At 35.3% G+C, this 26,951-nt stretch overlaps 2 protein-coding genes across 23 annotated transcripts in view; one reads left to right on the top strand and one right to left on the bottom strand.

Annotated features, from left to right (window-relative positions):
* Nucleotides 1-26,951, bottom strand: part of LOC105149352 (adenosine receptor A3) — a 457,094-nt gene that overhangs the window by 135,515 nt on the left and 294,628 nt on the right. The gene's annotated exons all lie outside the window — the stretch shown is intronic.
* Nucleotides 1-26,951, top strand: part of GluRIB (Glutamate receptor IB) — a 226,289-nt gene that overhangs the window by 190,010 nt on the left and 9,328 nt on the right. For all 7 annotated transcript variants that reach the window (XM_087414016.1, XM_011061700.2, XM_011061699.2 and 4 more), the window contains 10 exons: nucleotides 14,049-14,181; nucleotides 15,500-15,620; nucleotides 19,030-19,194; nucleotides 20,621-20,833; nucleotides 21,726-21,833; nucleotides 22,009-22,119; nucleotides 22,215-22,335; nucleotides 23,207-23,301; nucleotides 24,183-24,406; nucleotides 25,677-25,889. In XM_087414016.1, coding sequence (XP_087270142.1) covers nucleotides 14,049-14,181; nucleotides 15,500-15,620; nucleotides 19,030-19,194; nucleotides 20,621-20,833; nucleotides 21,726-21,833; nucleotides 22,009-22,119; nucleotides 22,215-22,335; nucleotides 23,207-23,301; nucleotides 24,183-24,406; nucleotides 25,677-25,889 — 1,504 coding nt within the window. The remainder of the gene's footprint in view (nucleotides 1-14,048; nucleotides 14,182-15,499; nucleotides 15,621-19,029; nucleotides 19,195-20,620; nucleotides 20,834-21,725; nucleotides 21,834-22,008; nucleotides 22,120-22,214; nucleotides 22,336-23,206; nucleotides 23,302-24,182; nucleotides 24,407-25,676; nucleotides 25,890-26,951) is intronic.

Here is a 26,951-nt window from a genome sequence, read left to right as displayed (position 1 = left end):
TAACCCGTCAAAGAAAAAAATATCCCGCTAATATTGCGAAAGGTAATGATATTTGATACTTTGGTAACAAGGTTCTCGTGAATATCCAGTGATTCAATATTCGATTGTTCCGTAATTGGACGAGCGAGTTCTGACAGCAAAGTGTTAATGCGTCCGTTCAAAGCCGCATGTTCGTATACAGTTTTAAGCAGCGAACCCGATCGCGCCGCAAAGCCGGTCACAGCCGCACACGCGGGCTCTAATTACACATTATAAACGTTTCGAGATGCGGGATTTATATTCTTTTCCCTGACATTACCCTGCACGCTGCAGATGTTCAACGTTTGCAACGTGACACCGATACACCATGATTACCGTGCGGCTTAACGGCACTAATTACGAGCCACGTAATTCGGCGTTTCCCCGCCTCGAAACGCCCGTTGGCCGCACTTGTGTTGTCGTGATCGTGTGTGTTAAAGCGAGTAGGAAAACTGATTACTGATAGTCGGAATTCGGTTTCGCGTTTCGGGACTCATTGAAAATTCGGCATTGCTACCGCTGCGTGGCCGCCGAGCGGCGAATTTTCGCGCTGGGCGTGCGGCACGCCCCGATCAAATCGCGCGCGTCCACATACCGCCGATCATGAACGACCATAAAGAAAATTAGAATGAGTGGATGCGGTTCGGTTGCGGCAACGAGGTTGCCCGGTCGTGGTGCGTAGCATTCCCACCGCGTTTGACGTTGCACTTGACGTTTTGCACACAAAATTGATTTCAAACTGTTCGTAGTGACAACAAATTGGTAAAAAAAAAATGATCGATTTAATTAATGGTATATATAATAATTATAATAAATATAATATTTCCTTTTCGATTTCTTCTCCTCTATTTTTGATGGCTTATTATTCGCATAAATTTCACTGCAACTACAACATAAATCTGACGAAATAAGAAATTACTTGACTCATTTAGAAATTAGCGATCAATTATTAGTGACAGATTGTATAATCAGTATAATAGACAAAAGTATGGAAAGGATGATTTCTCTGAAATATTTAAAACAACTAGGTACAGATTTGAATATCTGAAATAATTTTGTTAAACTATCAAAATAATTATGTAGGACACTCAAACTTAGTTGCTGGAATGTCAAAACTTCTTGCAGTGTTACTCATTATCCTTGAGATTCCTACATAATTATTTTGATGATTCAATAGAATTTATTTTCCGATTTGTATCTAGCTAAATTTTTGAGGGGAGAGAATCGATGCCTCGATCATATTCTATTCTCGGCATAAGCAAATAAAATACAAGAACCCGTATAGAAATTTGTTAAGGATGGTCCTACTATATACATGAAACTTTGATCATTATTTATTAAGGATTCCAAAAAAGTTGTCCTTATTTTTTTATCTGGTGAAACCCTTATCAGAAATTTGATGAGAATGTTTTAACTTTATAAATACTTATTTATTACATATTTATAAGTATTCTTGTAAGGATCCTAATAAACTATTTATTGCTTTGTAGAGCACCGAGTAATTTTAAGGTAGATTAATCGGGCCCTTTTTCAGGGCCTATTAATTCTCTAAAATTGCATTGTATGTTTAATATTAAACATAACTGCAATTATTTAAACTACTATTTAGTTAATTATAGACATAGAAATCATTATCGTGTGTAAATATAGATTGATATTTAATTGACATATTTGCCCGGTCTACTTTTAGCGTGTACGCACCTAACATGCGATTTCGTTTAATTGGGAGCCAAATATGAACACGGTGCGGTGGACATGATGATAGTATAAACATGATCCGCTAACAAGCAGCTCGACGGGAAAATAGAGAAAGTTGATCATTAACATTTGAAATTCAGGCCGCAGCTTTACATTCATTCGGATTGCCGGGGTGATCGTCCGGTTAATTTCTGTGTGGTGCTACGGGGGTACAAAGTACAGAGAGACACATGTATTCGTGCGATGTATTCATTGTACGATAACGAAAATGCGGATAAGCCATCCAGTGGAAATAACCGTGAAAAAAAGAGCGTGATGAATGCTGCTCGCGGATGCAGCCGACCCTATCCCGTTGGCAATTATAGCCAGCTGCGTAAAATTTGGAGGAGTGAATTTCACGTTGAAAATCGCCTCTCTCTCTCTTTGAGCTGCCTCATACCGACATTTGTGAAAACGCACGAGTTTTACACGCGCGGGAGAGATCCTCTCATATTCATTCATATTTCTTAGTAAATCCAATTTAATTCTAATTCATCTGAGAACTTAAAGCTCGACGCCCGTGCCACGAAGCAACGTGCATTTCTGGTGCGACCAGATCCTCGTACATCCAACGAATTCCGCCGCGCAGCTGCGAATTAGTTTACGAACTAAATTGACGTTTAATGTTGCGTCGGGCGTTGCCGGTTTACGAGGTAGATTCGAGTATTGTCGGAACGTGCGGAATTCAGGACAGCCTGATGTGAGAGAAGGAGGAAAAGGGAGCGAAACGTATCGGAATTTTATTTTATAAGAGCGTCGGGCTAACGCCCAGCGATAAATATCAAGCATTGACGGCGTTACGTTGAATCGCAAAATTCTCGGCATGCGGGACGCTACCGGTGTATACAATAGTCGAATATCTAGAATGGATATATCGTGTAGGTGCCGCATATTCTGCTGATAATTTCCATTACTGGCAGCGAGCAGATAGCGATTCTGAGAGAAACGAGTGCGACACTCCGACTTCCAGGATCGCGTTTTTGGAGCCACGCTCGATTTGCGTGGCTGAAAGATTAAGCGGGCCATTCCGTTTAAAAAATCGATGGACTTAATCGTATGATATACTCGATAATTGTGGGTTGTAAATAAAATGAGGTACGTAATAGCGAAGGAATATCCGGTCGTGCTGAAGAATTGGGAAAGACACTTTATATTCAACCCTTGTTAAGAATTATGGGTGCATCCTAACGGTTACAAATAATAAGAATGCGAGTCTCAAGAAGATAAACAAACTGTAATAAACTTCGTGCAATTTTTCTCAAGTACTACTAAAAATACGTATCAATCCATTTGATATCACTTTTCCGATGGAAAAATTCATGATAAAAAACATTTTATGATAGAAAAACAAGTAAATGCAGAAAAATCTATAAAAACTTTAAAACATTGAAATTTTCGTAAAGTAATATCGTATACATGGAGAAAAATGTTTCGTTGAATTAACTGCCCAATAAACACATGATATATTATGCACAGCATTTAAACATAAGTATAAAATTGATATATATATACAGCATATACGAAAAAAAAATGCACCAGATTTTATCTACGTTTATAAAAACAATATAATGTTATAATTAAATAAACATTCTTTAATTATATATAATATAATGTGTTTATAATTTGTGAAAAATATTCCTTTAATTTCTTAAAATAATAAATGCATTAATAAAAGCGCATATTCCCAATAAGAACAAGAAAGTATAATGCATATAAGTATATTTATGGAATTAATATGTAGCATAAACGTGCATGGTATATTAAATGCATATGAAATGGTTGTGACATAAATAGACAATAAGTAACACATCTATGGTATAAAAGATTCCTGATCCAGAGGTTCCAGGTTCGAACTCCTACAAGGTATCCCAATTAAAGATCCCTTCCAATAAAAAATTTGATAGTATATTATACATTTCAATAAGGTATTTACAGTAGGTTTAATTGTAATACAGTAGGTTTTATTGTATATTATATATATAATTTTAGTTGCGATAACATCGCGTTTATCAAATGCGATTTGAATCGGGTGAAGAATAATGTTAAAAATATGAATACATATAATATATATGACAATGTTTATCAGTTGGATATCATAACTAAAATTACCGAAACTGATACACGTATCTATTATGTTTAAATCTTTCGTAAATACTTTATTTGAACGTAAAATATATACCATTTTGTGCTTATTGGTGGAATTCTGATGGAAAATAAACAATCCAGAATTCTGGTTAAATCTACTAGAATTCTAGTTAAGATAACCAACATTTAGAGTTTCTTTGATTAAATATATTAAAATTTTAGTAAATTTATCAAAAATTTAGTAGACTTAACCAGAAGTTTAGATCATCCATTTTCAATTAGAATTCTATAATAGTTAATTCAACAAAATATTTTTCGTTAATATAAATATTCTGTAAACTCTCATTTTAACGAATTTTCTCATAATCTTTATCAAAAATAATCTTTATCTTGATTTCTCTCGCCAAAGTTGGCCCATTATGGAAATGTTCAAAATGAATACAATTTCGTAACATACAAATAAAATCATGTAGTGCACAGAAATGTCAAAATGCGAATTCTCCGGTCTTGAATATTTCTACAAACAAACAACTATAATTTGAGAAATTTGCATGAGGATTTATAATGCGCGCATTTCCACGACCAATCCGGCGCGGAGTGACCGTGCTCGAAGTCCGACGTTAACATTTGTGCGAAAGTTTTCGCGGTTCTATTCCAATTACCCCGCAAACTCGGCGATTGCGGTGAGCGCGCACACGGCGAACGTAAATATTTGTCGCGCACCATCAACGACGAAGTTCTATAACGAACGCCGTCACTAGAAGCGATTTCGTCTTCCATTGGAAGGTGAGAAACAGGACTAATAATGCCAATAAAATGCACATACGAAAAATGCCGTGTCTTTCATTGTTTCAATTATTCACATGTCAATTTTGCATGTGGCTTTATTTATTTTTCCGTTTTCTTCCCACGGTATTTGCAAGAATTAGCACACGAACAACTCATGACTCTCGAATTCGCGACGGATGCTAATTAAAACGACTGGAAAATTGTGCGGTTGTGTGGTTTGCGGTTATCGCGTGGCTTCTCTCGTTTCAAACGCGGACGTGGGTGGCGGGATAATAAGCTCGGCTAGCCGGTTGTGCGATGTGCAGGTGGACGCCACGCGACACCTGCTACCACTTTGCTCTGCTTGGGCATCTTTATCGCGGGTGCGAACGAGCCGACCGGATGGTGATCGATCGTGTCGCACGACAACCAATGACGGCACTCAAACCGATACCCGTTCGCAATTTTCAAACGGACGAAATACAGCTACTCGTTCAAGAGCCGTCGATACTGTTGGCTGGCACTTCCCGCCAGTTGTTTCACAGAGGCCCGGTTTTCGACTATTCGAATACACTCGGTCGGATTGTTAAAAAGGTTTGGCATGCGCTCTGAGGAAAACGGGGAAAAAAAATCAGCTTATGACTATTCGAAAATTCGCTTTCCGAAAACTACGAAAAGTTGCAAAAAATTCGAAACGCGGGAAATTGAAACTACTGGATACAGGAAGCACTTCAATGGTGCATTCCCTTCTTTTTTTCTTGTGTACCTGACGCATTGTCTAAATACAACAAACGATTTCCACTTGTTTACTGTTTCGCTCACAGAATGTTTCGATCACATGGGGAGAGAGGCGATAAAGCATCGCATCCTGCATTCAACACTCCATGATGAGATTCACTCATGCGTTAGAACTAGTCATCGATAATGATGGTCCTCGATATCGTTCGTGCGCGCAACAATGATGAATAATACATGTATACATACTTACACACAAACACACACACATACGTATATAATAAAAACACTTTAAGATTATTATACAATTTATTAAGCTACGTAAATAAATTTTCTAACAGACTATAAAGTTTTAATTATTACTTTACGGAAGTCGTGAATATTACTTATGTATTTTTACTTTCAACATCGTAATCCGACATCGTAGTTCCAACTAAAATAAGTAAAAGAAAACCAGTGCACTTTGGAGCAGTATCTGCTAGTTGCTGTTCTTCCCAAAGTTTCTGCATCGATGTCGCGGATTCGCTACTGTAACCGGGATAAAAGTATGAAAAAAAGAAGTCGAAGATTCTTCTGTTGACTTTCTTTCCATTCATCCATCAGTTTCCGTCTCCACAGCTAATGGCTCAGTTTTAAGACGAACGGTGCACGAGATTAAGGACACAGACGAAGGTATTAGGAATTGCCTTCAAGACGATCATGTGATAGGACATGCTAATCAGACCTCCGTTATTCCGGCCCGACGGACTCTTCGGATCTCTCTTGAGGTGACGTGCCTGCCACAGATGTTACCTCAAACCGTCCGTCGTGGCTAAGATATAGAGACAGGCCTTAATCAGATATCTGTTCCAAAGTGAAAATCTGCTCGAACGCTTGACGACATTTGTTAAAATCATTCGATGTATTCGTATATGTGTTAACTAATTTCAGATAATTATACGATAGCTTTATTCGTATCCAATCGTATTTAAAATTAGTAAATTAAAATACAGTTACCAGAAGGAAATAGATGTCACAATAAAAAATTACTTCTTTGCTCTTGCAATATCTTCTATTTAAATTATTCTGCAAAGCCATTTAAATCGAGAGCCATTTAAATCGAATGCCATAAATAAGAGAGAGAGAGAGAGAGAGAGATAAAAAATAATTATAATTATATTTAAATATATATAAGTAAATGAAAATAAGATACGATTTTCCGCATTATTATGATGTAATAAAAAATCTTGATTATATATTTTGTCGCGATTATTATTATCTTTATAATTCTCCACACTTCATTTGACATAGATTATTTACTACCTTTAACGTTATAAACATGAACAAACATATTTCAAACCAAATAATGTACTGTAATTTTTAATAATCGCATTTTAACAAATGAAAATGTTGAACAGTCATTAGCTTCCAACATTTCAAGCGGTATTATAAAATAATTTCCTGTTTAGCTATCCATAGTGAATTATTACACACATACACACACACAAACACACAAAATAAAATAGTATATTTACTTATATTTTTATTCGCGTTTGTTAATTAGATACGCAAGAATAGATAATTCGTTTTCCTTTATAAAAAACACCTTGAATTAAGAGATCAATAAATAACTATTTAAACAGCTAAAGATCGATACTTAAAAGCTCGTCACTCTATAGCCACAAAATTTTAACAACTCCACAAGGACTTACATACGTTTAATTGACGGTCGGTGTATTTCAGGCTTACTGTACAGGAAAGCCTATATACCCCAGAGACTTCTGATACAGCCTGAAATGCACTAGCTAGGAGGAAGACGGGTTTTCGTTTAAAATTTTACTCACGATCACACGAAGGATCGTTCGATAAAATCGAGTTGCATGTAGCCACGTGCATTGTGGTATTTCTATGCCTCGTGACGCTTCATACGGGGTGTTCTATAAAATTTCCGTTTTTATTAAAACAGAATAACAAGCAAAATTAAACAAAAGAAAATTCAATGTAATGTAATATGTTCCATGATAATCGATGATACCGATCCATAATAATTATTCGCGGATGCGAGTGAATAATGACAGATAAATAATCAATTCGCGCGTTAATTATTTTCATGAAATTTTCATTTGAATTTTGATTAATAGAATATTTATTTTTGATTAACAGAATAATGAATTATAAGAATTGCGAAAGCTCGTCGTAAGGATAGAAATTGTTGTAACAAAGGGTGCAAATTTCGCAAGGCACCCGGTGGTGCGAAAGGGAGACTTTTATTCCACCTTCGTCGCGCGTAACAAGACGTCTTCCGCTTTAAGCACAGCCCGTCGTACATACATAGATACAATCAGACATCGGTCGATCCCGTCGCGGGGATGGCGCGTTGCTTGTTTCGCCATCGCGACGTTAGTTTCCGGCAGTCTCGACGGCATTTTCGTCTGGAAGTACGCGACACGAGAAACCGCTGGCCATCCGCTGGTACGAGGGATGCAGACGGGATTGCTCGCACACCATACCAGACTAACTCCCGCGTGCCTGCCCGGGGGACATCTATGTGGTCGCGGATGGTTGCGTTCGCGTCTGCACGTAGATGTCGTCGAGTTACATGCGACTTCGCAATGCAAAGATATTAGCATGGTAACATCTCCCTACATTTTACGTTCCTACTATTTTACGTTCTGTTAAAAATAGATTTAGAACATATTGAAATGTTTCACAAAGTACATTCTACTTGTTCTAACTCCAGCATCTTTCGAGGTGTTATGGAATGTATCATTCTACTGTTATACATCGCTAATTCTCGATAAAAATAATACTGACTGTTTTCGAGGAAAAAGATTTAATAATGATTACAAAAAAAAACGGTTGATTTACTTGCGATATATTTTATGACACTAATGTTGTATTTTATTATATAGAGCCAAAAAAAGTCCATAATTTCATTGGCAGTTTTTTTGTATATAAGAATGAATCGCAGTTGATGCGATGAGAACGGCGCTAATTGCGAAGAACGGGACCGAAGACCGCGCAAAAAGAAGCTTGTGTCGAAGTTGGGAAGCAGCGCAGCAGTGCGGGCTGCTGAACTGCTCCTTGAAACATCCCGCTCCAGAAGCAGTTCCGACTTCTGTTTAGTGTAAGTCGGACGAAAATAAGTTACGAGAAGTAGACGAAGGGGAACGGCGGTGTGTTTGTCCCAGCAACATCGCACTTAAGCACATAACAACAGATACGAGGCGCCAGAATCGAGTTATCACGCCTGCGAACATAGTTATCGAATAAAAAGGTTATTGAAGCATTTATTGGTTACAACAGTCTCAGAGGAGCGCTCCGAAGGAGAAAGTCCTCGATCAAGCTCCTTCAATAACGATTCGATGCGCGGAAAAACGTTAACCAGTTACCTTTTCGAAGAGAAAGCTTTTCTTTGTATTAAAATCTCGATCTGGAAGAGAGCGTCGATAAACTTTAAAATTCAGTAACGAATAAACAATACGTTTAATGGAAATTAATGAAGATAAACAGGAATAAACAAGAATAAACGGGAATGTTAAGCGATGTTGATTCGAAATTGCGAAACCCATTTCACTTTTTTTACTTTTAAACATATATAAAATATATTTAATATATAATAATAAAGTAAAATATAATAATATATAATAATATATAATAATAAATTTAATATATAATAATAAAGATATAAATATTTTTGTATTTTGTGTAACTAACGTTTGGATTAACTTTTTTCGATGTCATAATGTATTCCTAAATTTAATTTGCTTCGTAACTCAATCCATTCCTCCTAATTGGCCATTTCAATAATAGAATGAAGAGAAATTTCAAATTTTAATCGGCTTGGTCTGATTTAAGCGTACATGTTAAGCCAGTGCTGATTAGTGGGTGCATTTCAATTTTCCTCTCTGTTAAACTTCATTTGTCTATCTGACAAGTGAAAATAGTGTCCGTACTTTCATAATAAACATTGTTATTATTTTGATATTATTATTAGTAAATATTAGGAGAGATTCAAATCTAATGAAGACTATTAAATGCTCTGAAGCCAGACATACAAATTCATAAAACTACAGTTCGGTCGAACTTTCATGAAGATCGTGTTTTGCAATTAATTCTTAGTTTCCGAGTAAACTGGCGAGTTGCCCAAGAGATTTAAACAAACAAGTGCATCAGAGTCTACAAAATAAATATAATAATAAATTGAAGAGAAAATAATTTTAGAGAAACCAATTAAATAAAAAGAATGTTAAGAAATCATTTTTAATCTAATATTAGAATTTGTAATAAACGCAATATTTTAACTGATATAAGTACACAGAATTTACTATTTATTTATTTGGAATAGTAAAATTTATGAAATGTAATAAAACATTCTGCAATAAAGCACTGCTAAGGGAGGATATTTTCAAATTATCTCCTAGTCATAGAGAGATAGAGAAAAAGAGAAAGAGGAGAGAATTGTTCGCGTACCACTCGCAAATATTGCAGCCGTGACGCCGGCATGCAGGTCCATTCTCCCTTAGCTTTCTGTACCTGCCGATCGACGTCGACGACGCGTCGATAATTAGTCGGTTCGTAGCTGCAAATGGGACACGGAAGTCGGCAGGTCGCTTCGTGATTCGGAATATATTGAATGTCACCGGGCACAATTGGATCGCGTGTCTTGTCATGGCTTCACGCGCACCCATGATATCAAGTCAATTTCTTTTCATACGAATGTAAGAGAAGCGTTTTACGATCAAGCTGAAAACTATAAATGTCAGGTTTCTATCACAGAAAAAATGCAAATTATATTATAAATCATATATATGTCTCCTCTCTCTCATAGAAATATATCTTTAAAAAAAAAACGAAATAAAGAATGCAATTATATAAATTGTTGGGATAGTGGACGATTCAACAAAAATCCAAGGTATTCAATTCTCTTTTCTTGTAGATAACAATCTAAGTTTATTCTCAGAGAGAGAGAGAGAGAGAGAGAGAGAGAGAGAGAGAGAGAGAAAATTCTCAAATAGAAACAACTAAAATTTAAGTTACGATTCTATTTAATGCAATTCATTCGTGCGTATGTATTTAATCTTCTAGAGATGTCTAGAAACTGTGCATAAGTTTGTCGTATATCTGCATCATTGAATGTTCATGTAATCTGAAACACAACGTTTCAATAAAATAATTATTTTGGCCCAGGAACCGCACTTACATTTTTTACATTGCGAATATAAAACGTCAAATGAGATTCCTAATGCACCACAAACACTCTAAGCTCACAGTATATAGGTGTTTACAGACACGCTTGCTGAAATTGTAATTGCGCTAATGAAACGAATGACATCAAAGCCTTGCCTCGACACAAGTTCTCTGAAATTTCAAAATTATTATTTACTCTATACGATGCGGCACGCAGATCCATATTTCTCGATGATATGGATATTGTGCACACGTATGCGTTACAAACGAGCATCGAGGCTTCAAAGGCAACTCCACGATTACCAACGTCTCTTGTACTTGCTACTCAACTGTAATGACTAAAGGGATCGTGTACATGGAACCATAACGAGGGAGCTTATGTGTGTTCCCGATATACGTCAGATAAATTGTGCGTTTGATGAGTCGCAGGTTTGTCGTGACGCGGCTTTCCGAGATGTAAAGAAATCTGATATTGAATATGAAATTTGACGAGATAATGTAAACTTGTAATTAAAAACTTCGTTACGTCTCTACATGCACATGATGCAAACGCATCGTGACAGTTCGTCATGTTAATCCGGTATAGTCAAATTCTGACATCGCGGGATCGGTTTTGCTTCGGAGTTTTGGATCTCTTGGAATGTTTAAAGAAAAATAATTCACCGTGACATAAATCAATGGTAAATTAAGAGCGTTATTTAATTCGGAATATTATTTTGTTGAATTTCATTTTTATGCTTTCATTTTCATATGCATGATATTGAATTTATAAATGATTCATTAAAAAAACAAACTTTTTTCATTAATTTGTATTCTTTCGTTTTTAAATTACCCTCGAGTTTTTTTCTTTCCATTGAGTAATGATGAGATGCAGCCAGTGGAAGTGATTGTCGAATTAGACATTGGTGACGGTGTCAGAGTCATCGTCGAAAGAAAAATGCGGGTTGAAATTGAAGTGAGAATGGCATTCGCGAGAAACCAATAGCACTCATCGAAATGTCAAGCTCTTTTGCAACGCTCGAACGAACATGTATGTATGCGCGCAGTTTCAGATTCGTGCTCGTTAACCTGGTCATCTTTCTCGTGCCTGACGGCAGAAAAAATATAGCGATAGAACCAGATACGTTTCGCGTTCTAACACCATGTTTCCTGCATCCGGCGTCCCATTAAGCTGTATTAATGCTTTCCTCTTTCCTATCACGTTTTTTTTTTATTACGCAAACACAAATCCTTTTATTTAAATATCGAGAGATGCAACGAGATTTAAAATATAAACATGAATAATTGAGAGCTTTTGTCCCATTTTTCCTTTTGTATCAAAAATTAAAGAATGTATTTTTTTAGACAAATTTTTCTCTTGCCCAAATATCAGGACGAGAAAACATTTTTGTATTAATTTTGGACTTTAGTTAAAAGAGTTGTATTGACATTTATTCGATCGCAACTTCAATGATACGATAAAGATTTTTTTCCCCCAAATATCAGGATGAGAATGCATTTTTGTATTAATTTCAGACTTTAATTAAAACAACTTTGTTAACATTTATTCAATCGTAATTTCAATAATATGATAAAGATTTTCATCGGTTTACAATCATCTTAGACACGCTTAGCATTTTTATACGTTTACATTAAGAGGATCGAAACGAAAATCAAAACGTTTGTAATTTTTGACTTTACGTAATTTAACAATACATCTATTTGCGCATTTGCACAAAAAAATATTAAACTTTAATAAATATTTACTTGAATAATCTAAGTAAATATTTATTTTTTAAATGTAAACATATATTTATTTGATATAAAAACAATTTGATCTAACTAACATTTTTTATATCCAATAAATATTTACAGTAAATAAATGCTTACTTAATACTATTCAAAGAAATATGTATTAAGATTTAGTAAATTTTGTTCAGTGTATATTTGCGTAGGGCTTTATTAAGAGGCTTTCATTTTGATTTATTTTCAGAATCTTATTTATTTTATCATTCTTGTATTATATATTTTTATACGCACGCGCACGAATTTAGAGTTAGAAAAAATAATATATTTCCATTCCAATTATTTCTTTCTCGGAGCAAATATCACCTTTCGCGAAATATATTTTAACGCATAACCAGGCCCTCATATTTCTCTCCCATCTGAGAATCCTCCCCTCTTTCGAGCTTCTTCTTGCAGCCTCCGCCGCGATGTCCGGAAGCACCGTTCCGCGTCTTGCCAATTTTTTTTCCGGGTGATGTTTTCATCGCGCGACCGCGACGTGGAACCGCCAGCAAAAATTCTTTACGCCGTAACTCACCGCACGTCTGCGTCGTGCAATACGCCGCCGTAACTTACGCCGGCTGGCCGCGATCGTAAAAGTAACGACGAGTTCGGGGGAGGTCAAGTGCGTTGTTATGCTGGGGCGAATGACCCGAAATGTGCACAGCAGGCGCTTAAGACGTTGGTGCGATCTCGCGGTGCAATGAGCGTGATTAAATAGTGTTTCTCTATTTTGTAATGCCATAGATTCCTCCACAAATTTACGAGACGTCCGATCAGAATCTACCCCTGCCTCGGGTTCGCTCTCGTTACCCCTCGTACACGCGTGCATGAGCACATACTGGTATTTGATCGTATCTCCCGATAACATACTGCATATAATTCGAATAGTGTATTTGCCTGAAACTACAGATACGTAATATATGTGTATTTGTATGATTATATATTTGGAAATGCGTGGATATTTGAATTGGTAGAGGAATATACTGATCCGCGAATTTATGTGAATATCTGCATCAGAAATTCAATTCATTTCGATCTATCACATACACATAAAATGTATGAATATTTTATATTTTAAATGACTACTTTCCTTCGTTTTCAATGTAATTCATTTCTTAAGTGCTATGAAGATTTAACCGATAAAAGAAATTGAGACAGGCAAATTATAGAAAAGAGAGAAATATCGCGTTTATTTAAAAAAACTGATCTTTTAAGCATTGCGTCTCATAAAAAATAATGGATTATTTAAATCTTTTATGTAAATATGACCTTTTCATTTTTCTCATTTTCTTATATACTATTAAAATTTAAAACAAAATATATAATGCTACATAGAGAAATATAAAAAAAAACTAAATCTAAAATATCTAAAACAACTGTAAGAATGTATTACAATTGTGACATCATGGTAATATCGATTCACATATATATGTATATACACCGCAACTGCAACGATGCATTATGATGCGATTAAATTTTGTCGTTGCCAAAAATATGAGGCGGGTCAAATCGAACAATCTACGACACTCTCTATAACTTAGAGGCATTGCCCGTAGACAGGCGATATTTCACACTGCGCGAGAAACCGCAGACTGAACAGAGGCTGCCAATGAATTACGACATGGTCTATGTAACATGCAATCGTGCGTATGTAATTTTCGGAAGACACACACAACGACAAGTGGTAACTCGAGCCTATGTCGAACCCATATAGCGTAGTGCGCATATAAGCGTTTCCTATAATTTAATTAAACGCCCGTGGGTTTCAGGACTACTCAGGCTGCAGCAGATTTATCAGGGGTTGAAACCAGGCAACGACTCCTTTCAAGTCGAAACCGTCAAGAGAATACAGAACGTGTCAGAGGCGATCGATTTCCTACGTAGCTTGGAGGAGCTTAATCGGTGAGTCTTTTTCATTGAAGCTTATGACACACATAAATAAAAAGCACGACACCTTCTGCTGCAAACAACATAGAAGTGCTTAGTATTCACACCTGATATTGATAAATGTGAATATTATTATGTTTATTTTTTTATTATTTGTAATATGTTCCAAACATATATTTTAATGAAATTTACTCCGAGATATTATATAAGAAAATATATAAGTTTAAAAATTAATTAATTCCACAATTTATTATCATCTTATATTTACAAGCATATTCAACAAATAAAAAAGTAAAACTTTGGGAGCATTTACAATAATGCGTGATGTTATACTATCTATAATATTAAAACCAATTTTGCCTATATTCAATTAAAATATTAATAAAAATAAAAATAAAAAAGGCTCTAAGAGTAAAGCAATAAAAAAAGAGGTAAAAATAGTCAATGGAAGCCAATGCGGATATTGAAGCGTAGTATTTAAACATTTATTGTTAAAATGTTGTACAAGTATCGCAGTCGCAATCACAAACATTTCAACTACGTTTTTAGTCCTCTTCAGTACAAAAAAATATAGAAAATATTAAATTAAAAAATCTAAAGGTCTAAAAATTTAAAAGTCTAAATCTATTTTCTACGTTCTCTTTAGAATTTTTTAATTTAAATTTTCTATATTTTTCGTACCGAAAAGGATCAAAAGCCATGATTGAAAAATTTACGATTGCGATATTTATATGTAAAAATTTAGCGATAAATGTCTAAACACTGTACTCCGACATCGTTAACTTTTATTAACTATTTTTCTCTCGACTAAAATACATGTTGTATTTTAAGTTTTTTTTATCTTCAATAGAAGAATGGGAATGCAGCTGTTGAAATACTGTACCCATTTCTGTGCTCGTTGATTGTTTAGTACGATTGTTATTTTCTTGTAAAATGGCTCACCAACGGCGTGATGGATAAGGCTCGTCGTAGCACAAGTTGGCATGCTTGCATTGCAATTCACCAGTGGCTACGCATTTGCGCGACGCAAGTAATCAACAACAGCGAGTAATTGCCATCGCGGTGGTTTGAATTGGCCGGGCGTGGTAGTTACCGAAAACAACGGCGTTATTGCAAATTGCCATACAATATCCAATTATTACAAACGAAATGAGCGTGGAAACTCCGCGGTGCATCGATCAAATGCGACAAAGCCACGCGTTAACGCAGCGCGCGAATTGCGGCGAACCAGCGTGCGAGACTTATGTCACTCTTCCGATGGGAAATTCAACGTGGCGAGTCCTTTCTCCCGCGTGGACAACTAATCCCAGTAAATGTCATTAAAATATTACAGATGGAGTAACAAATACGTCGTTCTCGACTGTCCAACGGACATGGCGAAAGATATCGTTGTGAGTCATGTGAGAGACGTAGCCTTGGGAAAGAGGACGTATCATTATCTGCTGAGTGGCTTGGTGAGTCGAGTAACATAGAACTTAATTAATTCAACCGTTCACATTCAATTCAATCATTTAGCGATACCAAGTATCACTTTCTTTCTATCTCATAGTTAATTTTCCTTTCCAAGTCGCAGTACCCAATAAACATTTTTTCCACAAATTGCTCGCTTGAAATGTCTTTTCAAAATGCTGTGTTAATCTTTTAAATGAACAATAACATTGTCCGATAAAATTTGACCGTTTTTGTAACACGAATGTGAATAGCTGTTTCTGATGTATTTTTGCCTACTGAACACGAATCCTTTGTTCAAATTTGGCTATCACATCACACAATTTTGAGAAAAAAGCATCAAAGAGATAAAAAAAAAAACGACAATTTTAAAAGTTTGCATGACGTTGCAGCATCGGCAGCAAATTTTGTTTTAATTGCATTAACGCCACGTAAAAGTACCAACTTTTAGCTTCAAAATGCATTTCGTTTCAGCACGATTTTTTGTTTTCGAAATATAGTAATTGAAAATAGCTCTTTTTACATATAATATAAATATAAAAAAAGGTATTTTATTCCATCAATACTGCATTATGGAAAGTAAGTGCTTTTTTACTTACATTATATAATCTGATCGTAAATAAAAAAATAATATAAAATTAACAAAACACAATGTGGCAGAAAAATTATAATCTTCAATGTGTGTGTGATTTAAGATTATAATTGTCCTGTACTGTATTTACAAAACTTCAAAATCATTGTCTTTTTACCTCTTTGATGCCGTTTTTCTCAAAATGATGACGTTATATAGTTAAAAGAAAGTTACATAGTTTACTTCACTTAATTTTCACAACTGTTTGAGAATCGTTTTGCTTCAACATGTTTTTATGTATTTCTTTTTATAAAAGCCAAAAATGCTTATAATAGTGACGTTACACTGATATATTGATTGATACATTGAAATAAAGAATAAAATCCTTATTCACATCGTTACGAAATCGCTGTCAGTTACGCTTCATTCATTTAAAAACTAATTCAGAGTTGTTGATCCAATTCTCTGAACTAGTTTTTACATGATTGAAGCATAACTGACAGCGATTTCGTAACGATGTGAATAAAAATTTTATTGACTTTATTTCAATGTACCAGTTTTTCTTTGTCGCTATTATTATGATACTTTTCAATTTTTATAAAAAAAAAATACATAAGAAAATGTAGAAATAAAATCTCCGAACGGCCGCAAAAAAGATTGCACTCTCTTTTGAACGACGGATTCGGGTGTCGCAAAAATATATCTGTTATTCACACTCGTGTGTTCCAAAATAGTGTTAGACGTTATCATTAAACTTATATAAAAGTAAAATTACATTTTTATCTTCAATATGATTGAAATTAAAATTTAAACTATTTATTTTAATAACTATTTTAACTAAGGTTATTTATAAAATTGATATATTCGAGCCTAAAATAAATAGAACTTATTATTTTGCAATTATTCAAGAATTTCTTCCTCTTCATTTAAATATCGGTGACTTTTATTCCTAAGCTTCTCCAGCCGGAAAATTCCGTATGCAAAACAGTGACTTTCGCTTTACTGCGCGAAAGTGCTCTCACTTGTACACCATCTGCGTTATAACAGGATGGCGGGATTAATTCGCAGCATGGTGAAATTTTCGAAACAAGCGAGAACCGTCACTCAAACTGACACGAAACGTTCCGTCGTGGGGGGCGAGATCTTCGCTGGTGATGTCTCCGCCGTACTTTAGAATTTAGAGGATAGTTTGCTTGTGTTTAGCGGCTTCCAGCGAGTTGCTGCGGAAGAGCAGGCAGCATTACACTCCGGCGACGGAGAAGATAGTTGTACATACCTGCATGTACATCTAGTTCCATCTCTCTACGAAGCACGCCATTGTCATTTATCGCGTCATTCTCGAAACGGTTGCGCAGACGTGTCGATTCGCACATTCGCATTTTCCCCGCTTTCTGCAATTCACTTCCTTTTACACCTTTCTCTTTACCTCTTACTTTCGTCTCTCTTCCACCAATCATCGACTTGAGAATTCAACGACCGAAGGGGACAATTGCCAACGTTTAACTAGGGAGTGAGAGAGAGAGAGAGAGAGAACACCTTAGACAACTTTATCCTTCACACCAATTTCCACCACCATATTTATAAATCTACAACATTCTGGCCTCTTTAAGTTCCTCAGTAGAAATACGAGTATAAATACGAGCCTAATAGTTGTTGAACAACTAGCAATGTCGGATATTACAAAACTTTATCCGCTCTCTGACCGCAAATGTAAAAGTTCAAAAGTCAACGCTGCAATGGCGGATGGGATGATATCAGACCAGCAAATTAAACTGGTAACGTGGCGAACTCGTTTGCGACGAAGTTAAACACGCATACAACGTTAACACCGTCCATGTATTATCTCCAACCGGTTGATGGATGATGGTAGAATGGCTGTGCAGTAGTAAAATAGTGAACAAATCAGCCGCGAGCTATACGAGATGCGAAATCTAATAATAACACATTGCAATTAGAAACCAACTATTATTAGTTCAATATTATTAATTTAATTTTAAACAAAATCATTATTATGCCGCTTCAAAGTGTTTCTTCCAGTATCGCCGTTATTTTCCGGCACTCAGCAGAGAAAACCGATCAATGAGCACTTAGTGATTCTTTAATATAATTGGTTCTTACCTTTTGTTCTTCGCTAAATCTAATTGTAAGTATAGGAACCAATTATATTAAAGAATCATTGAGCGCTCACTGATCTATTTTCTCTGCTAAACGTAGCCAATCTGTTCTCCATACTTTGCTCGTTAGTTTAACAATCGCGAAAATAAGTAATCGCAATTTTATTTGGATTTATCGTTTTGCAAGCATTTACACTTCGTGGTGGCGAACGCAGAACGTATCAATTTCCATTCCTCTTGCTTCCCTCGTCTTCTCATCTCGTTCGAAAGAATTGCCGCACGTTAATACAAATGACGAGCTTTTCACAGTTTCGAGGTTTTGCCGCGCGTAATACGCAGTAACGACGCAATATCAGCATAAAATTAGAACGCTACCTGCATTCGAGTTCAAGTAATTAAATACAGCAGGTCTAAATTGAAATCGAGACGTCAGTCCTTCTTACGTTTTTCATAAGAGAACAAAGGAAACGTGGTAATAATATTACAGTGACTCAAGTGCCTGTTCTCGAGTCGACTTTAAAGACGCGACGAAAGATCAAGGACCTCGTTGGTAGGCAGACGCTTTTCGCGAAACTATAGACTGTCCCTTTAGAACGCCGAAAGCTGAAATAGGAGCTGTAAGACTAGCAACCTTTATCACGCAAGTGAACAAGAATAGCTTTGTATATCTCGTAGATCCCTTGTATTCCCTTCGTGTACCAATACTCCTGTATATTTTGCTGTAATCAGATAATGGACGACCGATGGGAGAGCGAAGTGATCGAGTATGGCGCCATCAACATCACGGGCTTTCGCATCGTGGACGCCACTCGACCTCACGTCAAGGATTTCTTAGCCAACTGGCATCGTCAGGATCCCGCCACGTCTCAAGGCGCCGGTCGTGAATCCATTTCCGTACGTATATGTTCACGTATCAGCAGCACCTCCCTTGCGAGACCCCGTCGTCACTTTTTCTCACGGCTGTCCTTCGTCGGTGGCTTCTACATGCTTTCACGGTTTGCGTCCAGAGGGGAAACTACCCTTCGTGCGAAATCCTCGGAATGCCTGCCGAGTGTGGTGATTTCCTCCCGGTGGATCGAACACTTTCTTAGGTTTCTTCGCTTTCCTAGAGTACCCGTCCAACGACGGGCGACGACGGCGACAGTACGAAAGTTTCGTACGAGAAACGAGAATCAAACAAGAATCGTCGCAGATTCGTTCGCACGCGCGATCTCGTGTCGTTCGCTTGCTCGTGTGTCTTTGTGTACACAGCGGCTTGAGACCAAACTTGTTAAACAGCACCCGCATGTAGAAACTTGGACTTTTCAGCGCGTTTATAAAGTGCCGCTCGCTCAACCGTATCCGTCCGTGCGAATTGTGTTTCGCTTTCCTCTTAATGACCTTTACTTCGTCCCCGCGTTAATATTTTTTTCTAGGTTTTTGTATGAGTTTAACAAAAACGAATGTATAACAATGCGGGACAATGCAGTTCTCTAAAATTACTGTTTTATAAAACTCTTTGTCAATGAATGATTTTTTCATTCGATAATTACTAGTAGTATAACATTTAAACTAGGTTAGATCTAGGTTGAAATTGATCTGAGTTAAGTATGAAATTAGATTCTAATCGAGATAAAAAAATATTAAATTTTAATATCTATTTATTTTATTATATTTATTTAAAAACGTTGACACCTAGTTATAATTATGAAAAACATTATGATAATATCGATCTATAATGCTCCATAAAACGTAAAATTTTATTGTCACATTTTATTAAGAAGCAAAATATTGTCTATATAAATAATTGATAATGATCATGATTATGATATAGTTATTTGTTATTTTATTTTTAATCCCATGAAATCATATATTAAGAAACGTACTAACTCGACAGTTTTGCGTGAATTTCGCTGTGCTACAAGAAGCGACGAATATAATCTCTAAAATGGATACACGACTAACGGGATTTCGGGGTAAAGTTGTGTGGGACACTATCTATGGATCTGAAAGCTCTCTCGGAGACAGGCCGCATGCAATCTAATGCAACGATTATCGTGCCCGATCGTTATATTCAGCGAGCACCAAACGCGGTTTTCCAACACTGGCGAAGTGCCCGAGGTACTCTTGTCTCTGTGAATTTACGTACACCACAACGTGATGATGAATTCCTCCCTCGATCTCGCGAAATTCTTGATCCTATTAAGGAATGGAGTCTCTCATTAGAAATCAGAGTTTTTTTTTCGGAGGAAAATGAAAGCAGAAAAGAATTATTTTCTACATTTGTGCAATGTATAAAAACTGTACGAATTAATTCATTGCGCACGTGTATCAAAATTAGGCACAAGCCGCTCTGATGTACGACGCTGTGTTCGTCCTGGTTGAAGCCTTCAACAAACATTTGAGAAAGAGGAATGACAAAAATAATATGAGACGAGTAACATCGACCAGCAATCAGACTATAAACGGAACCAAACCTTTAGACTGCTACCACAATCGCGGTTGGGTTACTCCGTGGGAACACGGCGATAAAATCTCCAGACTTTTAAGAAAGGTAAATGAATATTCCATTAGCAAAAACTAATGCAATAACACACGTAATATTCTTAAAATTATTATTGATTAAATATGTAATATTACATTTTTTTCAAATATGTAAATATATGTAAACGTATCATTATCTACATATTTATAAATCTTTAAAATCTTATACCATATGAATTATGCATTGCTGACCAAGGTATATTGAATCAAGTAAATAAGCGAATTAGCGTAAATTACTACTGTAGAATTTTAAATTTCTATTATCAGTTTTTAATGACTGTTTACTATCGTTAAATATGTTATCGTATCATTCAAATTTATACTTCTATAGTACGTACGCGTAATTGTAGAGATAGGTAATTTATTTTCAAATTCCCGAGACGCAATCCAGAGGACAGGAGTACTCAATGTGTTGCAAAATACCGTGGCGACCGAAATTGCCACGGACCCTCCTCGACGTATCTCTGCTCTTGACAGTAATTGGCGGTTATTCCGACTCTAGCGGAATTCCTGCGTTCGCGTCAAATAGTCCTCCGTCATTCCGCTCTTACGTATACATGCTGTTACTCTCGTAACTTTTTTTTGCCTTTTAATCCGCTACCGTTTGACAATTTATCGTGCCAAGATTGAACTCGCTGACAACGAGAAAACATAATCTAAATATAAATTTTGCATTTTTTCAATAAAAAATATTATGTAATAATCTGTAAAAATATTATGTAATAAAAAATATTATGTAATAATCCAAAAAATATTATGTAATAATCTGTTTCTTTATATATTTTTTTATTCTTTTTCTTGATTTTATTCTACAAATATGTCATGGATATCAAATAAGGATATCAGGATATCCTTATTACAGTGAGATACGAAAAGTGCAATTAGAATTTATTTACGTGCAGGTCGAGATCGAAGGATTGACGGGAGAGATACGATTCAACGACGATGGCCGACGACAGAATTATACGCTTCACGTCGTCGAAATGACTGTCAACAGCGCTATGGTGAAAGTAAGTCTATTTAAAAAATATGTAACATATTTAATTTGAATACTTGATAACTTACAATTTAAAATATATAAATTATTTAAGAAGTCAAGTATTTATCTCGACTAACTTATCTTAATTTTTTATATGGAACTAAAAACTACATTAAGCGAATCATATATGTAATTTATTGTTACAGGTTGCTGAATGGACCGATGAGGCTGGTTTTCAACCAATAGCCGCAAAATACGTGCGACTTCGTCCGCACGAAATCGAAAAGAATAAAACCTACATCGTTACTACAATATTGGTAAGTTCATTTGTGTGTTCATATATTGTAATATATGCAATTCGTGCACGATTGAGATCAATTGAAAACAATAACGTGATAATTTCGGTTGATAGGAGGAACCTTTCATAATGAGGAAAGTATCGGACACAGGTGAAGTATTAATGGGAAATGACGGTTATGAAGGATACTGCAAAGACTTAACTGATCTTATAGCGAAGAAATTGGGCATATCGTGTAAGTTTGTTGTGACAAATAATTTCCTTTAAAAATTGCACTAATCTCTTAGAAACCGTGTAATGAAATTAATTCTATTTCTCTCTCTCTCTCTCTCTCTCTCTCTCTCTCTCTCTCTCTCTCTCTCTTTAATATTAAATATAACTATTAATAAATTATATATAAATTTTGGACATATGAAAAACCAAGTATTTATAAGGTCAAATCAAATCGAATCGAATCGAATCTTTTTTATTCGAAACGAATCAAAAATTTCTCGGATTTGCATTGAAAGCTAATTTAAAAGTAATAAAGTATTTTCAATGACATTTAAAATTTTTTAAATAAACGAAAAATATCCATTATGATTCGATTTAATTTAAATTCAAACTATTCGTATATCTCTAATAACTTTATATATTACATATATTAAATTAATACGTATAAATGTAAAATATGAACATCACATTTATCCAAAGTAAAAATAATCTAATTATTATAAAATATTAAATATCATCATTTTATACAAAACATTTATTTTCTTGAAATTTACTTAACGTCTATTAAATACAGTACTGGAACAACGTTGAAGAAAAAGAGAAGAAAGAGACCGCAAGTCTTTGTTTCGGTACTTCCCTCCGGCAGCGTACGCTTCCGAATAATTTTTAATTATTAATGCTAACGACTCTCATTTAACTCGCACAAGAATTAATAATTCAAGCAAGAATTACTTTTATTATGAGCAAAATTTGCCGAAGTCAGCCCCACCCTTGACAAGTACCTAAAAGACGTAACGAAGCCTCTTCCGCGGGCGGAATCGATAATGGAAAAAGTTCCGCAGAAGAAATGCTGTTTCGCGCACCCCATAAAGTACTTTCTTACAAATTTTCAGACGAGCTGCGGATCGTGAAGGACAGAAAACACGGCACGGAGAACCAGGACGTTTCAGGCGGTTGGGACGGTATGGTCGGGGAGCTTATCAGAAAGGTAAGTTCCAGTAATTTCGTTGTATCCGCTACATCCTCAACGTGAAACACTTTTTCTCTCCCGAAATCGGTCTCCTCGGAAGTTTACGCGAAAAGACGCCTCGAGTAATTGAACCCAGCTTCTCACGAGGGGGACTATTGATCGTCGCGCTGTCGTATAGTTCAAATGCCCTACGAAGGAGCTGTTTTATCTCCCGATAGCGAGTTTGAACCTGCTCCACTAGATGCCCTGAGCTTGCAAGCTCGTTAGTTGCGATTCGATTTTAAGTTCCATCTGGTGGGAATTTAGGATAAGTCCAAAGCACCCGAGCTTTCAGTTACATCTCACGTAGGTATGCCCGCTTCCGCGCTTCAGAAAATATTGAGAATAGAAAACAAAAGTATGATAAAATTGAGAATTCTATCATAAGGCGCTTTGAAAGATTATGCAATTTTAAGATCTTTTTCTTTCCCAAATTTTATGTAAACAAGATTCAGCTATGAATGTAATAATAATTGAAGAAGAGAAATCTAACTGCAGAACCAAAAGCACAAATTATGCATAATCGCCACAGTAAATCCTGTCATCATATTTCTTTGTCTTCAGTTTTATCTCATTATTCGTCTTTGTTCTCTAGTTACATTTATAATTACGCTCAAGAAATATGTAAATTATTGTAATTAATAGTTGATATATAAGATGATTAATGTTTTCTTCGGAAATATTTTACAATCCGTTTAAAGTTTATTTGATATTTCCTTTTTTTTTTTCAATTAGTATGTTTATTATAATCATGTCTTTTTTTATTAGAATATTTAAAAATTAATGCTTTCTCACCTTTGTATTATTTAATCGTAATTTTAATGTTAATATTTACATCAATTATTTTATTCGATTCGCAGGAAGCCGACATAGCAATTGCTCCTCTGACCATCACTTCCGAACGTGAACGCGTGATCGATTTTAGTAAACCGTTTATGTCTCTCGGCATTAGTATCATGATAAAAAAACCCATTAAACAAAAACCCGGGGTCTTCAGTTTTCTGAATCCGCTGAGCAAGGAGATCTGGGTGTGCGTTATTTTCTCTTACATCGCAGTTTCTATCGTCTTGTTTATTGTATCGAGGTAAGAAACTTTTTATCAAGAATTGTAATCTTTTTGTATGAAAAATTTAAATATAAAAAATGAATATTTTTAGACTAAATATAATAATTCGAGTTAAAGGTCGACACAACGCTTATTATCGATTCACCTTTTTCCATACTAATGATTAGCGAAACGTATCTTATTAGAACCTAATATATTATTAATTCGTAGCTGATCCAAGTATAAATTATGAAAAGATAAATCGATGCAGTTCTCATTTCACAATTAAGCGAAGAATTGATCATTCATATTAACAGCATTAAAATCAATCACAAAGAGGACCTTGTCTATTTTTAGTCTAGCTACCTTAGATATAGACCTTCTATATCAGTTATATATTAAGGCAATTACGATTATGTTTACTACAATACAAGCTACAAATTACGTTTGTCACACTTCTACATCTTGCTACGTATTTACATTTCTTCTCTTGCTTATTAATGCTTGCATCATTACGATCGAACGCAGTATTTCGTCGATAATAAATCAAATAAAGACTGAGCTAATAACTTATATTAGCTCAATCACATAAAGATCAAAAATTATATTTTAAGTCATCCATTATATTTGCACTGAAATAGTGCAGCCAAGTAATTGACATTACATGCAACTATTAAGATATCTTGACTAGATTTGCGAGAACTCTCAGTCTTTAACGAGGGTGGAACGAGTAAGGGGAGAAAGTTTTTAGATAGTCCCGTAATTAATGAGACACTTTAAACATCATTTGAACGAGATCTTCTACTTGGTACGGGTGATGCATACGACGTGCGTGACATTACTTGAGAATATGACCGTCGGACTTAGAATATCAATCCAATTTTCAAATTTTTTGTAAAGTGATGTTTAAATACATCATGCATTAACTTCAAAATAAATCTACTACGTCATCACACGCATATAAAATTACAGATGTAAGTTTTAATTTATTGACATAATAAGCCAAGCAATCTGCATTATTACGTATTGAATGACATACGTTTTATTTATTTACGTAATCTGGGATATGCAATCCCATTCCATAAAACACTAATTAATATTGATGATTTTTCAATGACTATGGTTGAAGTATCAGTATATATATATAACACATATTGCATAACACAATTACAAGATATAAAAAATATAAAGTAACATTTAGAAATATTTTCTTAAACGCTTCTTAAACATTCTTTATCCTCTTATATTTTAGAAATAACAAAACATTCTTGAGAAGTCTTCAATTTTTAAAATTTTTCTTCAATAATAGGTTTTCGCCATATGAATGGAGAGTTCTAACCATAAGTGGTAGCACAGATTCAGCTATTAGTGGACGAAACGACCCCGGTTTGCAGCATCCACACACGCCGCAAGGTTCTCCTCATATGCCAACTTCCAGCATGGCCAACGACTTCAGCATTGTAAATAGCCTCTGGTTCGCTCTGGCGGCGTTTATGCAACAGAGCTGCGATATCTCACCCAGGTAAATACACGACTCATGTTATTAATTTCCGACAGTAATTAATATCTAGTCGAGAAGAGATTCGCGTAAACTTAGCAATTTTTTTTTATAATCGCTGGATTTAATGTTGGCTAGCACTCGTGCTATACGTCTTGAATTTTAAATACTTAAATATGTTAATGATATCCACTCGTAGCGGTTTTTCCCTCTAATTATTAGACTACGCATCGATTGCCACGACATTTACTTTACAGCCCAAAAGCAAATTAAATTTAAAAATTTAAACTTTCACTCGCAAAATTTGTATTTTTGGGGCGAATTTATTATACTTTTCCATGTTCTTCGATTCCACAATCATCATTTTTTTAAATGCTGTTTTAAATGTCTTGTGTCGAAACGTCTTTTTGATTACTAAATACACATATATGCATATGAACAATAAATAATATCGAGATAGCTCGTATGTCAAATATTTATTCTACAAATTTATTTTTTTCAACATTATTATTAACTCAACAATTTCAGAAATTTAATTTAGAACTTTAATTACATCATAATTAATATCAGAAATTGAAATGAATGAAAACTTTTTCTCATTCTCTTTTCTCTCTTTAAATATTTTATTATTTAGTTTATATATTATACAATTTATATGTCATATATTTATGTTTATAAAAGTATCTCACACTAAAGAATTCAAAATTCAAGAAAAGAAAAAAAGAACATATATTAGTGTAGCAGAACTCGTGTAAACAAAGCATATGCCACAGTACGATTTCGCGCTATTAGTCAGGATTTGGGTAGGATCAGATATTTATCTCAAAGGTAGATGTAAACTTGTGAGAGAATGAGAAAGAGAGAGAGAGAACAGTGTGCGCAAGTAGCTCCCACGTTCTTCTCGGCTAATTATAGCCGCCCACTCTTGCCTCCCTCCGTTTCCGTTTCCGCGGTATAAGCGCAGGTAAGTACATAAAGGCACAGGGAGAATAGCTCCCTTTACCCGGGACAGGTCGAGCGTACAGCCTGGTAATAGGATGAATCGGGTAAGATTCTAAGAGCTTCCCAGTTGACGTTTAAAATCTC

This window comes from Acromyrmex echinatior, chromosome 15, assembly GCF_024713525.1.
Source record: "Acromyrmex echinatior isolate Ae372 chromosome 15, ASM2471352v2, whole genome shotgun sequence".
NCBI lineage: Eukaryota > Metazoa > Arthropoda > Insecta > Hymenoptera > Formicidae > Acromyrmex > Acromyrmex echinatior.
Note: the sequence above shows the minus strand (reverse complement) of the source record. Positions and strands in the feature narration are given on the sequence as shown.